Source organism: Acomys russatus, chromosome 4 (genome assembly GCF_903995435.1).
Source record: "Acomys russatus chromosome 4, mAcoRus1.1, whole genome shotgun sequence".
In the NCBI taxonomy this organism is placed as follows: domain Eukaryota; kingdom Metazoa; phylum Chordata; class Mammalia; order Rodentia; family Muridae; genus Acomys; species Acomys russatus.
In genome coordinates, this window is record NC_067140.1 from 46,935,154 (window position 1) to 46,952,823 (window position 17,670).

Below are 17,670 nucleotides of genomic sequence, written 5' to 3' on the forward strand. Positions count from 1 at the left end.
AGTCTTACAGTAATGTTTGTAAGATTTATTTTTATTATTTCTAGCTATGTATATAGGACTCTGAATAGTCTCCTGGGTTTTATCAGGAACACATGATATGTCTGAATATGGGGTACGTGCACATGGGTAGCAGGTGTCTGTGGAGGCGAGAAGTGTGAGATTCCCCACTCCCCCCACTCTGTGAGCTGCCAGGGAGTGCCAGAACATGAGCTCAGGTGCTCTGCAAGAGCAGTGGAAGCTCTTAATTTTGAAGCTATTGCTCCAACCTCGTAAAACTTTCTAGTGAGCAAACAATTCAGGAACTGGGCAGTTACCCACCGGACAAGATTCAGGAACTCCACTAAAGAAATGCAAACGAGGAGATTTTATTGGACCAGCATAGAAGCAAAGAAAAAAGATTTTTATCATGAACACATATATACTTATGATCGTCTAGGCCTGGCTAACTGAGCTTAAATACTTGTTTCCCTCTAAGGCATTTATAAAATATAGCTCAGGTTTTTGGTAACATTTTCAAAGTAAGCAAGGTGTAAGTCACTTAAGGAGACAACTTGTTGCCTTTTTCTGCTTAGATTCTTTAGGCCCTGGCAGCGTTTTAGATGGCATTTAAAAGGCTGGTGGTATGGAATAAGATGTGACACCCAAATTGTGAGAAGCTTCAGAAGGCATGTAGTGTAGCTACCGGAATAGAAGGCCATGTATCTACACCCCATGTTAAACCTGTGGCTTCCCTGAGAATCCAGCCTCATTACCTGATGGTATGGAAGAAGTTATTTCTGAGTTGTTCTTCATCCATCTGTAGAACATATGTCTGATGTGGACCAGAGCTCAATAGGTTTTCGCATGCTGTTTGCATATTAAGTGGTATAAAACCTTAGAAGAAAACAAGGCTTTGATAGTAGAATTTCAGACCTTCATTACTTTGAATTTTAGAGTTAGTAAAGATTTTTCCCTGCGTCCCTAAAGTGCAGGTAAGTGTAGCAGATTAAAGAAGGGTGGGGGGAGGATGTCAAGTTGGGTCCTCAGCCGCAACTAGAACTTGATAGTGAATGAATAAACTGAGCAGAGCCAGGGAAGGAATGTGCTTGCAGAGTGATCAGAGAGAACAAAGGAAAAGCTTCCTCTCCTTCTAGATATTTATTTTAATGTGTATAAGTGCTTTGTTTGTATGTTTGTTATGTGCACCACATGTCTTCCTAGTGCCTTCAGGTCAGAAGCGGGTATCAGATCCCCTGAAACTAGGGTTATAGATAGTTCTAAGCTGTCATATGGGCACTGGAAATCGAACCTGGGTCCTTTGGAAAAGCAGCTAGTGCTCTTAATAGCTGAGCCTTCTTTCCAGCTCCTGCTTTCTTATTTTTGAGACAAGCTGCCTTTGAACTTGAGATTGTACTGTCTCGGCCTCCTGAATATAAGTATGTATTATCTGACTAGGAACAGACTGTTTTTAAAGGCGAAATTACAAATTTTGTTTCATAAATTAAAAAATTAGTTGAAACTAAGTTGTAAATAGGAGTATTTAATGGAAGATATGGAAAGACTTTTTTTTTTAAGAAATTGAAGAATTTAGGTGCTTGAAAGACTAACCCTGGTAGAACTAAGAAGTGAGCGTCTTGCACTCCATGACAGGGACACTTGACTGCCAGTTCCCAGGTCATCTGTTTGCAGGTGATTTTCTATGAGTTTCTGTCTTATTTCCTGGTTGGTTGGTTTGTTTGTTTGATGCTTAGGCCTGAGGAGACAGGAGGAAAAGTGAGGAAATAATGCAAAATAATTCACATCCTTTCTTATTCACTATACCTATACTGAAATGCTCTATTTAACAATTTCTTAAGGAAAATGTTTCTGTAAGTGTGTATTCTTAGGCCTTTATTTGAAATCTAGGCTCCCAGACATGTCCTTTTTGTCTGGAGTATGCTGTGTGGGTCTCTGTGGAGATAACAAGCTAACTTGCCTCCTGAGAGCATTCCTCCTTGACAGACTGGTTTGCTCCGCTCTGTGTAAACACTGCTGCCTGCTGACTAGGAGTAGGCTGTATTTATGAGGCCTTTGGAAAACACTGCAAGCTGCAGAGTGACCATGAATAGCAAACTTAATTTGGCTTAATGTGTTTTGGCTTGCTTGACCTCACCAGAATAAAAATGTGCCTACTTAAATTATTGTATTGGAAGTTTTTTTAAAAATCTAGACATTCTTAATTCATTGGAATAATCTTGGGAATACTTTAGCAGAGGTTTAAGTCTCTGTTTAACGTCATCTAGAGAAATGTTTAGCATAGAGTTTTAATCACAGAGAACTGTGGATTCTGAATTTTGACTCTGAATTACTATTTTTTTCTCTTGTTACTTTCTTTCTAGACAACTGGCTGGCAATGACCTTTCATTTATCCACCCAAAAGCCTTGTCTGGCTTGAAAGAACTCAAAGTCCTGTAAGTAATGCATTTTTAGAGCTTCGCAGCTGGCTGTGTATTTTCTTTCTGCATAGTCAATATGCTTGGAGCTAGGTTAAGCACAGTTTCTTTTAGTTGAGGATTAAAAGATTTAAGGCATGGCCAATGGGTAGGGGAACAGGCTAGAGGTTGGTCTGGGCCAATTTGGGTCTAGATAACAAAGGTTAAAATTACCATAGTGAGTATTCTGAGCTCCAAGGCATCACAGACTTTCTGTGCTGCCAATGTATTAAGTTGAAGCCATATTTAAACATTATTGGTAGAGTTTGATTTCTCCTTACTTTATAGCTACAAGGATTTTTTTTAATTAGCCAACACTAAAGGGAGAGAAGTTTATAAGTGCTTTACATGTTAAAAGTATTTTAGAGCTGAAGAAATTGAGGTGCCTATGATTTATAAAGATAGAGACCAGAAGAGAAATTCCTGGCCATGCAGGAGCTTAGAGGGTGACAGACTGAATATCATGTGGGTTGACAGGGACTGCTTCACCTACTTTTGTCACTCCTGCTGTGGGCCAAGTCATCAGGCCTCTGTGGTTCAGTGTGTTTAGGAGGTCCTGTTATGTTAGGTGGTCCATGGTTATGATTCATGTCAAGTAGGCATTAACCTGACAAGAGTGGCTGTCGGGAAAAATGCAAAAGTTTTGGTTTTTTCAGAGAGCTATCTGCCTCTGTTCTCTAGGTCCCAGCTGAGACTTAATGCCTGTCCTCATCCTGCAGACATTGCTGCTGCTCCCTACTGGCCCACTGTCTGGTCTCCTTGCAAGCTGCCTTTTTCTCATGCCCTGGTTTCTGGGCTCTGTTTTCTTCCAATTTGAGAAGGCATTGGAAATTCAGACGAATTTTTGATTAGACACCCCAATTAGTTTGTTACCCATTCTGTAGACCACCCCGCAGCTCCATATAGAGACGGCCTGGACCAGCAGCATACACTTGATTTCTGAGTTTACAGTAAATGCTTCTTGACATTTTGCAGTTTTCTTGACTTAGATGCTTTCTACCCCCACCCAATCCACTTTTGATATGATTAGAAGTATTTTCGGGGAAAAATGGCCCAATATTCTTCTATTTAAAAATGGTAACAATGGCTTATTAATCACTAACCAAAAATTTTCTTCCAGAACGCTCCAGAATAATCAGTTGAAAACAGTACCCAGTGAAGCCATTCATGGACTGAGTGCTTTGCAGTCTTTGTAAGTAGCTTTTTGTCTTCTGCATTCTTGGGTCATTGGAAGGCCACTCTGCCTGCTAAAAGAATAAAGAATTGGAACCCCAAGGCCAGAGGAGATTTATCTTCTTCCCTGGGATGCAAATGAGGGTGGCCAGTTGCTGTCATCAAAATATCCTTTGGTGAAGCAGAACGTGAACCTTCGGTTTTACTTTCTGTCTTGACTCAGGCTAGGAGCACATCTGTGAGTGTGAGGTGTGCTACTGTCAATGTGTACATGGCTGCTGATAATAGCTCTTTGAAAGCAGAGTTAAATATGTGCTGGAGGTCTGGCGTCTCATGACCTAACAACAATCATCACAATATGATTCTGGGTCAGGCAACAATAGCTGGTATAAATTGAGTTTAGTGCCTTACCTGTGGGCTGGAAATGCATATTGGCAATAACTGGGCTATCTGAACTGTCTCCTTTCACAGGCTTTTCTTTTTAGATAAAACTTTTGTTTTACATGGTATATTAAGGGTTTTAATTCTTGGATTATTTTCCATGAGCCATTAACTTTGAATGCTTCTTCAAATACCAGTTTGTTTTTTACTTTTTTTTTTTTACATTCAAAGAGCTTGGCTTAATATAAATTATAAATGCTTTTCTTACGTTAGAGTTCATGATAGATAATGAGCAAGTGACTTGTAGAGGGAATGTTAAGTAACTTGCCCAACAGCACATAGCTGGTAAAGGCACAGTGGGGATTCAAAACCAGACAAACCTGTTCCAGAATCCTAATTAATCTGAATTTCTTAGCAGAGATTCTAGTAGTCAGTGTGAAGTGAATGTTAGAGCAAAAACCATACTAATAAAACATATGTTGTAAAAGTTAAACATTAAGTCATACCTGTCACCAACAGGGAAGATACAGGGTGTTAGCCATTTAATTTTTACTTCAAAAAGAAGTTATGATTATATTAAGTAGTTCACTTTGCGAATGTGGCAAGTTATGGCTATTTGGATTTGTTGCCCACCAGAGCATATTTGACTCAGTATGGGTCAAATAGAATGAGCTGCTTTTACAGAAACATTTGGCTGAGTCTTCACTCTCTTGCCTCTAAGGAGGCAGAGCCGTCTCATCTCCTCCAGATCTGAACCCACTGAGAAACTAAAACAGTTCTGCTTTCTTTTGGTGCTTTACAATTAATTGATTAGACTTTGAGACCTTCACAGGGAATCATTATTTTCATAGACCTAATGATGAAAGGACTGCTTATTTTGCCTAGTTCAAAGGCAAAACAGAGAAGACTAAAATCTTGTTTTCAACTTCAGGGCAAAAAAATGACCAAGAAAATTTCAACATATTGTTTCTAATTTGTGGTCAATAGGTACATTTGAAGTGCATGTGGTATTCGTTTGTAAAAGGGTGAATTTAAGGGATGTTGGTACAGAAATTGGAGGCTTCTCCCTCTAAAATAATGAACTAGCCAAAGCACATTGTGTGCTCATCACTCAGTGCATGAGTTCCTTAGACTATCTCCAAGTCTACTCAAAACAAATTCATTCTCTCTCTCTCTCTCTCTCTCTCTCTCTCTCTCTCTCTCTCTCTCTCTCTCTGTGTGTGTGTGTGTGTGTGTGTGTGTGTGTGTGTGAGAGAGAGAGACAGAGACAGAGACAGAGAGACAGAGAGAGAAATTCTAGTCTGCTTTCATATGTAAAAAACTGTAGGAAGAATTCGTTATCGGGCATGCTGTAGTGTTCTTGGCTTTGTTAGCAGAGTGGGTGTTGTGGTCAAGTGAGATATCATTGAAATTCTACCCTGGTGTAAAACAGCCTTATCAGTACTTGAGTCAGTTTTAAAATCTGATCTTCAGACCCAAGTTACGTTAAAGATTTCCTTGTGGTTTCACCACAAACCTTAAAAGGAACAAAGTTCATTAAGTGTTGAAATTGACCAGAAAGGGTTTGAGATAAGTGTATAGTTCATGGTGACTATAAAGTCAGAGTGAATTGTAGGTACTAATAAAAAGATAAAAATGTAACAACCTCAAGGACAGCAAGTAGCCAAGAAGAGACTTGATACCCTATGAGAATATATAGGGGGACGTAATCCCCCTCAGGAACAGTCATAGGGGAGGGGAATAATGGGAAAATGGGGGGGAGGGGAGGAATGGGAGGATACAAGGGATGGGATAAACATTGAGATGTAACAAGAATAAATTAATAAAAAAAAAAAATGTAACAACCTCTCACAAAGTCACTGCCTGAATAGAATATTAAAATGGCAATTAGAATTAGCTCTCAGGGAGTTTTTCTTTATATTGAATATTAAAGGATCTCAAAGAATAAATGTCCCTGAATATCTTCAGTACTTTAAAATATAACCATATTTGCCCTATTGCCAGAGTAGAAAAAGGGAGCTTTTGATTACAAAGAATAGTTGCTTATTGATCACAGATTTCTAGCACTAGAACAGTTATGGAACATGAGATTACCTACTGTGCCCCAAGTCAGATTCAGCCACCCATCCTTAATAATGCAATTAAAAGAGTCTACTAAATACTGGGAAGCAGAAGATGGAGGTTTATTCAATGTGGATAGGTCACTGTAATTTTATTTAAGGCAAGAAATTAAAAGATGTGAGTTTTAGGACTAAAATGGATTTCTCAGAATTGATAATACACATTTACAAGCTGAAATGTGGTTAATGTGTCACTAACCTTTTAGAAAGGGAAAATTTTTTAGCACCTAAAATTATTATATACATACTGTATGGAGTTTTTCATGGTACAGCATGTTGGAGAAGCTCCCATAACCACTCTGTAAGGTCTGATGCTGCTTAGCATCTTGTAAAGTCGTCTGTTGTACTCCTCGTGGTATGTTGGGATGGATGTGTATGTGTGTGCGTGCGTGTGTGTGTGTGTGTGCACGCACACGTGCGTCTGTCACTGAGACACAGCCCCCTTTTTTTTCTCTTGGTCGTAGTGTTAGGGATTGAACTCAGAGCTTTTCAAATACTTGTCAAATGGTCTACCACCAAGTTAACAAAGCCACACTTAAAGATTTTCCTTAAAGCTTTGATCTCTATATAAGTCTTTACACTTACAGGTAGCTTTGATCTCAATATAAGGCTTTACACTTACAGGTGTGTTGTTAATGCCCACATGAATTGAGTATAAAGATTAAACTCTTGATTTCTTTTACAAGAGCCCAGGAATCTGAGTCCACAAATTCTTTTTACTTATTTATCTTTGTATTCCAGGGAACCATTTTTCTGTGGGTCTTGTTTACACTCTTACTTGTGTCCACCTTTCTAATTTTTGAAAAACTTTTAGAGGAGACCACACCTCTGCCTATACTACTGTGTTACTCTTTCACGTACAAGAGTTTCTTGTTTTCTTAGTTTGGATTTACTTGGTTGATAGTGTATGGCAGGGAATCTATAGGAATATATGTCGCTAGTTCTGAATTCACATTTAAAAGGGATAGTACCTCAATATAGTATTTGTCGTATTTAACGAAACACTTTACAGAGGAGACTTGATTTTGATGGAGTATTGTTGGCTTATGTGGAAATGCCTCGGGGCATTATTAAATATAAATACAAATTATCATCAGTAATAAAAATAAGCAATTTAAACTATTAAGCTGCTATAACACTGAGAATCTGGGGAAGATTTTAATTTGTTATCAAAATACAATCCAAGTTCCTTTCTTGGCCTGTGAGCCTGTGTAATCTGGACCCTGTTTACAGGCATAGGTGTGCATCCCTGGACCCCGCTACTCCTTTTTTCCTGTGTTCTCATCACTCTGGCCTTCTGGGAACTGTGTAGTCTAACCAAGCTTGTTTTTGCTGGACTTGGCCTTTGCCTAAAACACTTCCTGTTCAACTACTGCTTCTGCTTGCCCTTGCTAATTAATTCATTGGGCTTTAGTTTAAGTATCATTGTTTTAAAGACTCTTTTCTTGACCATGTACGTTATAGGTAGCTTCTGCTATTCCCAGTGTCCATCAGTTTTTATCTCCGTCCCTGCTGCACTATTTAAGCATTCTATTCACTTTGTAATTTATTAATCACTGCATCACCCCCCCCACACACACACACACAGAGTTCCTCATACCATTTCACCCCTTATGTCTATCAAGATGCTCAGTCTGAATGTGGAATGAATTGCAGCTAATCAAATCATTCACAAGTACAATTCATTTATACTGTGCAGTTAATCTGTTTGGTTACAGTTAATGTCTCTTCCCAGAGGTTGTGACTCATATCTGTGTTTGGACACTTTCTTATCTATTCATTAAAACACATCTCCTAAACAGTGTCCAGTACACTGTCAATCTGTTGAAGATACTTAACCCTCTCCACAGTAAGCTCTAAATGCTCAAGGAACATACAAATCTAAAATGCTTATGGTGAGTGGAGCCATAAGGCAGCTGCTCAGTTTCCTACAATCTCTTGTCCGTGTTGATGCTATCAAAAGAAAATGCCCATTAGATATCCGCAAAGACCCATAGTCATGAGCCCTTGGTAATCTGCCACAAGAAGGAGAATTGGGTGAGCTGGGAGCAGGTAGCTGGAAGTGGGAGGCCCCCAGTTTCCTGGAGTTGAAAGTTACAGTAATGGCTGAAGTTGGAGTAAGATAAACAAAACAAAACAAACACACACACACACACACACAGACACACACACACAGACACACACACACAGACACACACACACAGACAACAAACAAACCAAAAAAAAAAAAAAAAAAAAAATGAGAAAGCACAGAAATCTCACTAAAACTCAGAAGTTTTTGAACTTTAAAACTGCCAGATGCCATTTCTTAAAAAAATAAAAATAAAAAAGTCATTCTGTTTCTGGGTTTTTATCAGTTTTTTATCTTCCCTCATTTCACAGAGAGGACCAAGGCTATGAGACAGGAATGCATGTGATAAACAGCAGCAAGAGATTATGAGGAATGCTGGGATTTCCTGGCTCATATGGTTCCTCATCCTGCTAACACACCAGGCTGCCTTTGTATTGAAAAGTGATTATAACAATTAAACTTGGTTGTGGCAACAGAAACAAATGCTAAGGATTTAGTTTTCTGGTTTTTAGATGGAAACTTAAAACTTGCTAATAAAGTGACCCCCTAATGAAGAATTTTCTGAAAAAGATGAAGCTTTATAACCACAGTAGCATTGATTGGAGGAGTTTAATTTTCCTGTGAATAATCTGGCCTTTGTTAGGAACCTAATTTTGGCAAACTTAAACATTTAGTGCTAAGAGAGGAGCCTGTGTTGCCATTTGAATCTACTGGAGTGAGTTTGTTGCTATTTAAAAAAAATTGTTAACTGTTTTCTTATTTTTTCCTTTTGGTATCAAATTAGAATAGCAGTTAAATTCACTCTAAAATTGTGGTTATACTGTAGCATTGGAGGCAAAGTAGCTTATGTGCTTGCTCAGCTTCATTTTTCATGTCTCTGTCTGTCTGTCTGTCTGTCTGTCTGTCTGTCTCTCTCTCTCTCTCTCTCTCTCTCTCTCTCTCTCTGTCTCTCTGTCTCTCTCTCTCTGTGTGTGTGTGTGTATGTGTGTATGAAACATAAATTTCTAACTTGAGCTCTGTGAGTTTTCTTTTTAGTGTGCCCTACTATAATGAAGTTACCCAGGAAAGAAATGTAATGTACTGATCTTGGGAGAGTTTTAGATTTGTTGTTGTTTTGAGACCTTCTTTTTATTCTAGTTAAGGAAGAGAGGCCTCCACGGCTCTGGCTAGTTTTATGGCTCCCTTCCATTTGGAAGCCCTAGAGCTGTGTTCTTTGCATCGACTCTTTCCAGTAGAACTTGTTACTCACTGTGGATGTTTCTGTTTCTCTGTTTCTCAGACGCTTAGATGCCAACCATATTACCTCAGTCCCCGAGGACAGTTTTGAAGGGCTTGTCCAGTTACGACATCTGTGGCTGGATGACAACAGCTTGACGGAAGTGCCTGTGCGTCCCCTCAGCAACCTGCCAACCCTGCAGGCGCTGACTTTGGCTCTCAACAATATCTCAAGCATCCCTGACTTTGCATTCACCAACCTTTCAAGCCTGGTTGTTCTGTATGTGGTCAACCCTTTTACTGTATTTTTTGTGTTAGTTTGGGGGCAAAATGGGTTTCATGTGCCAAATTATTATAAAAGTGGCCCTGTGATCCTGCTTTTGGGCAGATAGTGTATGGGGGGAATTGCCTTTGATAAGATCAAACACTCTGACTTCTTGAAAAATATCTAGTAACAGATGGTAAGTCTTTAAAAAATAAGTAGCCACTTATAATCCCTTTTTAAAATAATTGCGTCCAGCCAAGGACAATACAGGAGGTAAACTTTAAACCCCTTCCCAGATCTAGCCAATGGTCAGAATATTCTCCACAGTTGAGTGGAGAGTGTGATACGACTTTCTCACGTACTCTGGTGCCTCACATTTGACCATGTCCCCTGGAGGGGGAGACCTGGTGGCACTCAGAGGAAGGACAGCAAGTAGCCAAGAAGAGACTTGATACCCTATGAGAATATATAGGGGGACGTAATCCCCCTCAGGAACAGTCATAGGGGAGGGGGGGGAGGAATGGGAGGATACAAGGGATGGGATAAACATTGAGATGTAACAAGAATAAATTAATAAATTAATAATAAATAATAAATAATAAATAATAAATAAATTAATAAAAAAAAAAAAAAAAAAATTACGCTGAAAAAAAAAAAAAAATAAAATAAAATAATTGCGCCATTCACCAAATAATTTTTTATAATTTGTTTTTTTGTACAACTTCTGTTTCTGCCCCAACAGTGAGTATGTTTATTCAATGTTAAAGAAGAGAAACTGTGTTTTAAATACTGAGAGCAAGAATGTTTTATATTTTTTCCATCTTAATTGCTCAAAATGTTTTTGATTCTCTATGCCTTTCCATCTTTCAAAACTCAGTAAGACATAGTAGGGTCTTGTTTCTTTTAGAATCTATTCCCATCATCAATGACGTAAACTCCATAATACCGCCTCATCACGTCAGAGAACTCACCAGTGCTCTGCTTTATATGAGCGAGGAGCTAACCTAAGGTTTTATTTCAATATGAACCAAAACCAAGTAATCTTAAATGTGTCATCATTTTCTGTGTTAGATTTCCCCTAATGCTGGCATTCTGTGTTCAGCAAGTCTCTGTAACTGCCAGCTTTCTGTAGTTGAGTGTGGAAATATTTAGCTATACCATTGCTTTCAGCCACACCAGTTTAGACACATTAAGCAGCTCTAACAGCTGCATTTGGGAGATGTGCATGTCATTTCTATGCTTTTTTTCCCATAGGCATCTTCATAACAATAAAATTAAAAGCCTCAGCCAGCACTGTTTTGACGGACTAGATAATCTGGAAACCTTGTAAGTACGGTTATATTTTTGTATAATCACACTGTGATTTGGGCAATACAGTCTTAAACTTATTGTCGATGAAGAGAAGACATTGTTAAGTATAGTCATTTTAAATTCACTATAATTAACAACTCAGTTTTTACCATCTAATAATCCACTTTTGTGAAACGTAATTTCAATTTATGATTTAAAACTAATATTTAAGTGTCAACTTCAAACCCTCTCTTTCCCCAAATATATATTAAAAGCAGCTCCACTGCCAAGATTTAAACGTTCCCCAAAATGTTAATTTTGTTAAATTGTGAGAGTTTGGAAACTTTGACATTTTAAAAAACCAATTCTGTAGGAAACAGTTTGCTATTTATTGATGAGTTTTCTCTGATTTCAGTAGCATAGCTAATTGTTTAAATTGGGTTGGAATAGCATGTCTGCTTTTATATGCTGAAATGTAACAAATTAATGTCTTAAAAATTTGTATGATCCTCTGTTCCTACTGGCTGAAGAGGGACTTCTGTCCCTGTGGCCTGCACATGATATTTGCTGTTGTGATATAGTAAGTGGTTTCAGAGAATGTCTCCTCTGGGTGGCCAAGGCCTAACTGGAATGCTTATGACCTGTAGTATTTTGGTGAACTGAAATTTCTGGTTAACTGTGAACTGCTGAGGAGAATTCAAGTCTTATAGGACCTTACTCCACCCGTCAAAACAATTAAATCATAAACACTAATAGATATTTGAATGTTAAAATTGGAGGAAGATAGCTCTAATCTCAGATCTACTCTGCTAGGTGTAATTTTTACCAGGTGGAAAATAAAAGCTAGTTCATGTATGCTATTCAGATGATATTAAAATTAAATCTCTTCTTCCCAGTTAATTTACTTTTTACCTGTCATTTTTTTTCTTCTGAATAGAAAAGGAGAACAATAGATTTCGAAGGAGCTAGGCTTTTAATTTCTTTTATCTCTCTCTCTGAAATCAGCCACAGTAACCATATGCCATCGTAGTCTTTGTGCTAAGAGAAATTAAAATGTAGACACTCTCAGAACTAGACCTGGCTGCTTTGTCAGACCACTGTGGCTGAATCTCATCCTAATGAATATAACATTGTCAGTAATTCATAAGCTGCATGAGAGCAACTCGGGTCCGTCCCTTGGCTTCTCATTTCAAGTTTGTATACCACAATTGCAGGGAGCTCCATGGGACACCGCTGTTTCCTACTCTAGTCACCCATACATGGGTGTTCAACACTGCTGCTTGATTGTGAATTTTCCAAGAAATGACACAAGATTCATGTGTTTAATCATTCAGTGACATGTGGTCTGACAGTTCTGAGCTCGCAAATTTATTAACCTAAAAACCTAGAAGATAACTTTTCCTATTTAATATTCTCTAAAAATCTGTAAATTAAGTTTCTGTAGGATTTTGAATGGCAATATAGTTAGGAAAGAAAGATTTCCAGCTACAGGTTGTGATCTTTTAATATGTATTTATATCAGAATATCTTGTGAACTATGACTTCTATTCACTATTCTTCGATATTTTCTCCCAAATTTTTTCTAGGGACTTGAATTATAATAACTTGGATGAATTTCCTCAGGCTATTAAAGCCCTTCCCAGCCTAAAAGAGCTGTGAGTATAGCCTTTTCTCTTTATGTTGCGCATCCTGCACTCATCATTAAATACTCTAGTAATAAGGTCTTGGATCATCTCCTTCTAATTACATATATGTACAGCACATACAAACACACTCAGTCAGTCCACAATTCAGAGTGTATTAGCCAGCACAAATGGCTGTGAGCATACAATAGTTCAGTGTTAGATGCTATTGAAACTGAAAGGCATGAGGCACAGTCTACCTGCAGGGGTTTGTAATCTTAGCCTTGCTGGAAAAGCAGAGCGTGATTATAGGCAGATCACTGTTTCCCATATGGATATCAGGTGTGAGTAAATACAGCAAATAAATCATTCCACAGAAAGATTTCACTAAAGCCTGGGATCATTGGAAAATGCATCACCGAAAGAAAGGAATTTGACCAGACCTAAAGGGTAGAAAAACTTAAATGAGTGAAGGGGGTGAGGGAACATCTGGGGCTGGGTTTGTCTGAGTCGAGATAAGGATGTGTATGGCGCAAGAGATTGTGTCTTGAGTGGAAAGGTCACATTGCAGAGGTAAAATACAGGCTTCTATCATAGAGATTTGGAGCTTGTTTCAACATAGACCTTCATGCTGTCTTTGATGATGAAGCAACAAGGGGCCAATGAGATACCAGGCAAAGGAGTAGGCTTAAAGAGAATGGAGTAAAATCCGGTAAAAGATGACATGGAGTTCAAAATTCAGGTTTCTCAGTTTTAATGATGTTTATGTTACTACTGTCAGTTCTGTTTTATGTAATGCTGAACAGTAGTGGGCACTCTGGTTTTAACTTGTTTCAAAGTGTTTTGTTTTTCTCCTATCATTCTAGGGGATTTCACAGTAACTCGATTTCTGTTATCCCTGATGGAGCATTTGGTGGTAATCCACTGTTAAGAACTATGTAAGTGTTTTTGAAAGTTTCCTTGTATATATCACCATGTGCAGCCATGTCTGGAAATGCCAGACATCTGCATTAGGAGGAAAAACAACTCTGTATGGACACAGGGGACATGGATGTAATCTCAGTGCTCATACACATATGAAAACATTGCCTTCCTTGGATATTTTCACAGCCACTTGTATGATAATCCTCTGTCTTTTGTGGGGAACTCCGCATTTCACAACCTGTCTGATCTGCATTCCTTGTAAGTATTATGGAAGTATGAAAACATACCTGAATATTTATGCAGTTTGCTAAGTCAAAAACAAGAATTCTTATTGCAGCTTCAGAAAACAAGTGTCTTTCCCCTGCTCTTTATGTGACATTTCAAAGGATAACTAATAATTTACAGTGACTGTTTATCTGAGTACCTGTCCACATTATCACCTTTTCAAGAACCTTCAAGATATGAAACCAGATATATTTGGTTATAATGTTGTAATTTAAGATTAAAAAATGAAAGTACTATGTAAGGAAAACTGTTTATTTTAAGTTACCTCTTTTCTCTCTTCCCAATTTCTTAGAGTCATTCGTGGTGCAAGCCTGGTGCAGTGGTTCCCCAACCTGACTGGAACCGTCCATCTGGAGAGTCTGTATGTGTGCTACTTTAAAGGAGGGTCATGTAAAGACAGCACTGCAGTCCAGTGTGCTAGCAGAGTGCCAGTGCTCTTCAGTGATGGGCGTGGCTTCGTGATCATTTGTTCAAACTCCTTTCATGACTGTGAAGCTTGGAGATGAGTGTAGGCTTGAGATCATTTAGCTCACGCAGAGTGTAGCCTCCAGTGTGGGCAGGTCCGAAAAGGCTTCTGAGAACAGAAGCTAGCAACTAAATGGCTAGTTAGAAGCAAAACTTCAGAAATTCAAAAGCAGGATCAAACGGTGTCGATCATCAGAAAATCCTTAATGGAGGAGATACAATATTTGAAAACTGAATAATGTCAAGAATTGAGACTTCCACTTAGAAAGCAAGATTTAATAAAACTGGGAATACCAAAGGTGGCATACAGATAATCAAATACAGATAATGGAATTATAATGGAATGGGAATATGGCATTATGTCAGTTGAAAAATTATCTGGGACAAGACTTTTAAATGACCAAGTCTTGAACCCCTGCACATCTGACTGTAGGAAAGATTCCTAGTGAGTGGTCTGTGAATGGAGTACGGGCACATCCGAGATCTTGTTTTCAGCCCTCTAGCTAGCCAGCTTAGTAGCAGCCCAGGCCCATTATCTGTAGGAGACTTATTACTATGGTGCACTATATAAGTGTAAAGATTTTCAGGCATGCTAAAGTAGGGAATTAAAGAAGTTGGGAACCCCCAAGAAAAAGAGTTCCACGTTGGTCCTAAGGTCGTTTGTGCGTGTTGGGAATATTGAGCCAGGTAGTGTGAGGAGGGCACAGTAAAGAGATGAAGATGTACGCCATGAGGTCATGGTCAAAGCCAGGGACTAGACACACCAACCAGTTAACTTTACTCCAGGCTTTCAGTCCATATTGGAGTTTTTCTGGAACAAAGGGCATGATCAGACTCTTTGCTGCTTTCTGAAATATTGAACTATTTCACCCTTGATCTGCCTAGCAGGAAAAAAACAAAAACAAAAACAAAACAAAATGGAGAGAAAGTGTCAAATCCTGGACGTATTAGAAGAAATAGCTGACTCCAGATGGGGAAAGCAGCAGGGAGGAGAGTAGGAATGCTTCAGAGTGGTGAAGGGGCTGAGGAAGAAAAGGTGGAAACAGGATTCGCCGCAGGGTTCTCAGGTGCTTTCACATGTGTTGGGTGTGACAAGAGATGACAGGCTGTATTCCTACAACCTAGGCCGTCACCTGGACAGTGTTAACATCTCATGCCACAGCTCCTTTTCAGTACTGTGAGTGAGGATGGTATATTGAGAATTAGTTCACTTCCCCACGTGCCTACCGGTAGTTGTTAGTTAGGCAGAGGGCTGCACAGGCACATACCACTAATGTGCGGTCATTCGGTTTTTATATATGAGAGGGATGCTTCGCTTACTATCCCGACTTGAACTGTCTCTTAGACGAGCAATTGGTTTTGTCCACAGAACCCTGACAGGAACAAAGATAAGCAGCATACCTGATGATCTGTGCCAAAACCAAAAGATGCTGAGGACCCTGTAAGTTGGGTTTTTCTCTCCTTCTCTGTATCCCTTTCATCTGTGCGCTTTGCAGATGCTCACTTTTCTTTTCAGCGAACTATGTTTATAAGGTGGTTGTGGTTTGATTAGCTCTTGTTTGTTTCTTCCACATAAATAAGGAGAGTTTACTTCATAAGCTAGGGAGCATCTGAACTTGGCTTTAGGATTGTGTATTACGTGTTGATCATTTTGTTACTTTGTTTGGTGCAAAATAACCTAGTAGACCAGGTAGTTGCTATTCTGCATTCCGCTTGGACACCATGCACATTTTTCTCTTTCAGTCATAGCTAAGCAGATCGTGAAGCTTTGCTTTCCTGAATCAAGAATGAACTGCTTGTAGCTCTCTAAAATTTGAAACTGACCTACAAACTGAAAGTGAGGTTATAGAACTCTCTCCAGAACAATTAGATACTGATTTGTTAATTACTGGAATGAGGTCATAACAAAGTAAAGGACAGACTGACTGAGTAATTAGTTACACTATAGTGCACCTTCTAACTTAAATATGGTGACTGTGATTGAGAGAAAAGCCCAGTGACACCAAAGGTTAACTTCTCTGACATAATTTCATATAAATGATCTGAAAGATGTAATAAAGATATTAAAGGACAGCATAATGTATGATATAATGATGTATTGGAAAAATAAAATTCCCTAAAAATCTGTGGCTTTACTACTCAACACAGACTTCACGCACGTCTTGTTATATTTTATATATATTGTAGAACTTTGATATATTTTAGCATGTTTTATGTTGTCTGTACTCAACAGTGTGTACTTTAGTTCAAGTTTGTAGTAGAGGCCTACAGTGTCAAGGAAATGAAAGCTTGCTTTTCTTGTTCAGCAGTCCTCTTTTGAAGACAGTGCTGCCTTCAATACTTCTAGGTACAGCAGTGTTAATATAGTATTTTAATAGAGGCATCAAGTGTTTCTTTTGTTTCTAGGGACTTATCTTACAACAATATAAGAGACCTTCCGAGTTTCACTGGCTGTCATGCTTTGGAGGAAATGTAAGTTGGCCTCTGGCTTACTCTGCTGTGCTGTACTGTTAGTTCACTGCTCATTTGCTGTGATGAGTTGTTGCAAGAAATCAGAATTTCATCTAGTCCAGTGTCCCTGTAAATAAAATGTCCTTGTATCTGATGTGTTAGTGCAGTGAGCATTTCTTTCATGATTTATAACAATGTGAAGTTTTTCTGTTACCTGGGAGATGCGCCTTGACATCAACTTTATCCAGTCTTGATGTTTCTGTTACGACACAGTTTAAGTTTGGTTGTAGATGTTTTTGTTTCTGCTTCATTAGCTCCAGAATGTCAGTGATTTGAGGGTATGTTCCTAGACATAGAACTAAATCTGTGCTGTGTCTAACAATTTTGATTTCCTGCTTAGGAAAAGCCTTCGACCTATTAGACATTCTGTCAGATGCCAAAGGGTCATCATATTGGAAGCAGGAAAATGGGTTCTGGCTACTGAGGGGAGCAGTTCTGAATCCTAGTGTCCAGCATACTGGAGTCAGGGCAGTTCTCTCTCTCTTTCTGTTCTATTCTCTCCCTTTTCCCTCCTCCTCCACTCTTCTCTTTTCTCCTGTCTCTTCCCGTATCTTCTCTTCCCCTCCCCTTGTCTCTCTTCTTCTTCTTCCTCCTCCTCTTCTTCAGCCTATGCTCCTCCCCCTCCTTCCTATGCTACTCTTTATGCCTGTTCTCAAATCTTTTCTCACTACGTCATCTTTCTCCTCCTGTATCTGAGTGAGACTAGATAGGGGATTTAGAGAGGGTACCAGTTAACTCTCGGTATAACTCGAGATGGAATATCAGTTCATGTAACCTTTCCATTTTCTAGATAAAGAAATGACAGCTTTTACTTCCAACATGATCAGTATTACATATACATATTTAAATTTAGAAAAACTTAACAACATATTTTTTAAATAGAATTTTTCCTTTTATT

General features: G+C 38.7%; 1 protein-coding gene across 2 annotated transcripts in view; it reads left to right on the forward strand.

Annotated features, from left to right (window-relative positions):
- The window catches only part of Lgr4 (leucine rich repeat containing G protein-coupled receptor 4), a 94,776-nt gene that overhangs the window by 70,564 nt on the left and 6,542 nt on the right, over nt 1-17,670 (forward strand). For both annotated transcript variants that reach the window (XM_051144307.1, XM_051144308.1), the window contains exons 3-12: nt 2,358-2,429; nt 3,571-3,642; nt 9,475-9,690; nt 10,930-11,001; nt 12,552-12,620; nt 13,454-13,525; nt 13,698-13,769; nt 14,089-14,157; nt 15,631-15,702; nt 16,668-16,733. In XM_051144307.1, coding sequence (XP_051000264.1) covers nt 2,358-2,429; nt 3,571-3,642; nt 9,475-9,690; nt 10,930-11,001; nt 12,552-12,620; nt 13,454-13,525; nt 13,698-13,769; nt 14,089-14,157; nt 15,631-15,702; nt 16,668-16,733 — 852 coding nt within the window. The remainder of the gene's footprint in view (nt 1-2,357; nt 2,430-3,570; nt 3,643-9,474; nt 9,691-10,929; nt 11,002-12,551; nt 12,621-13,453; nt 13,526-13,697; nt 13,770-14,088; nt 14,158-15,630; nt 15,703-16,667; nt 16,734-17,670) is intronic.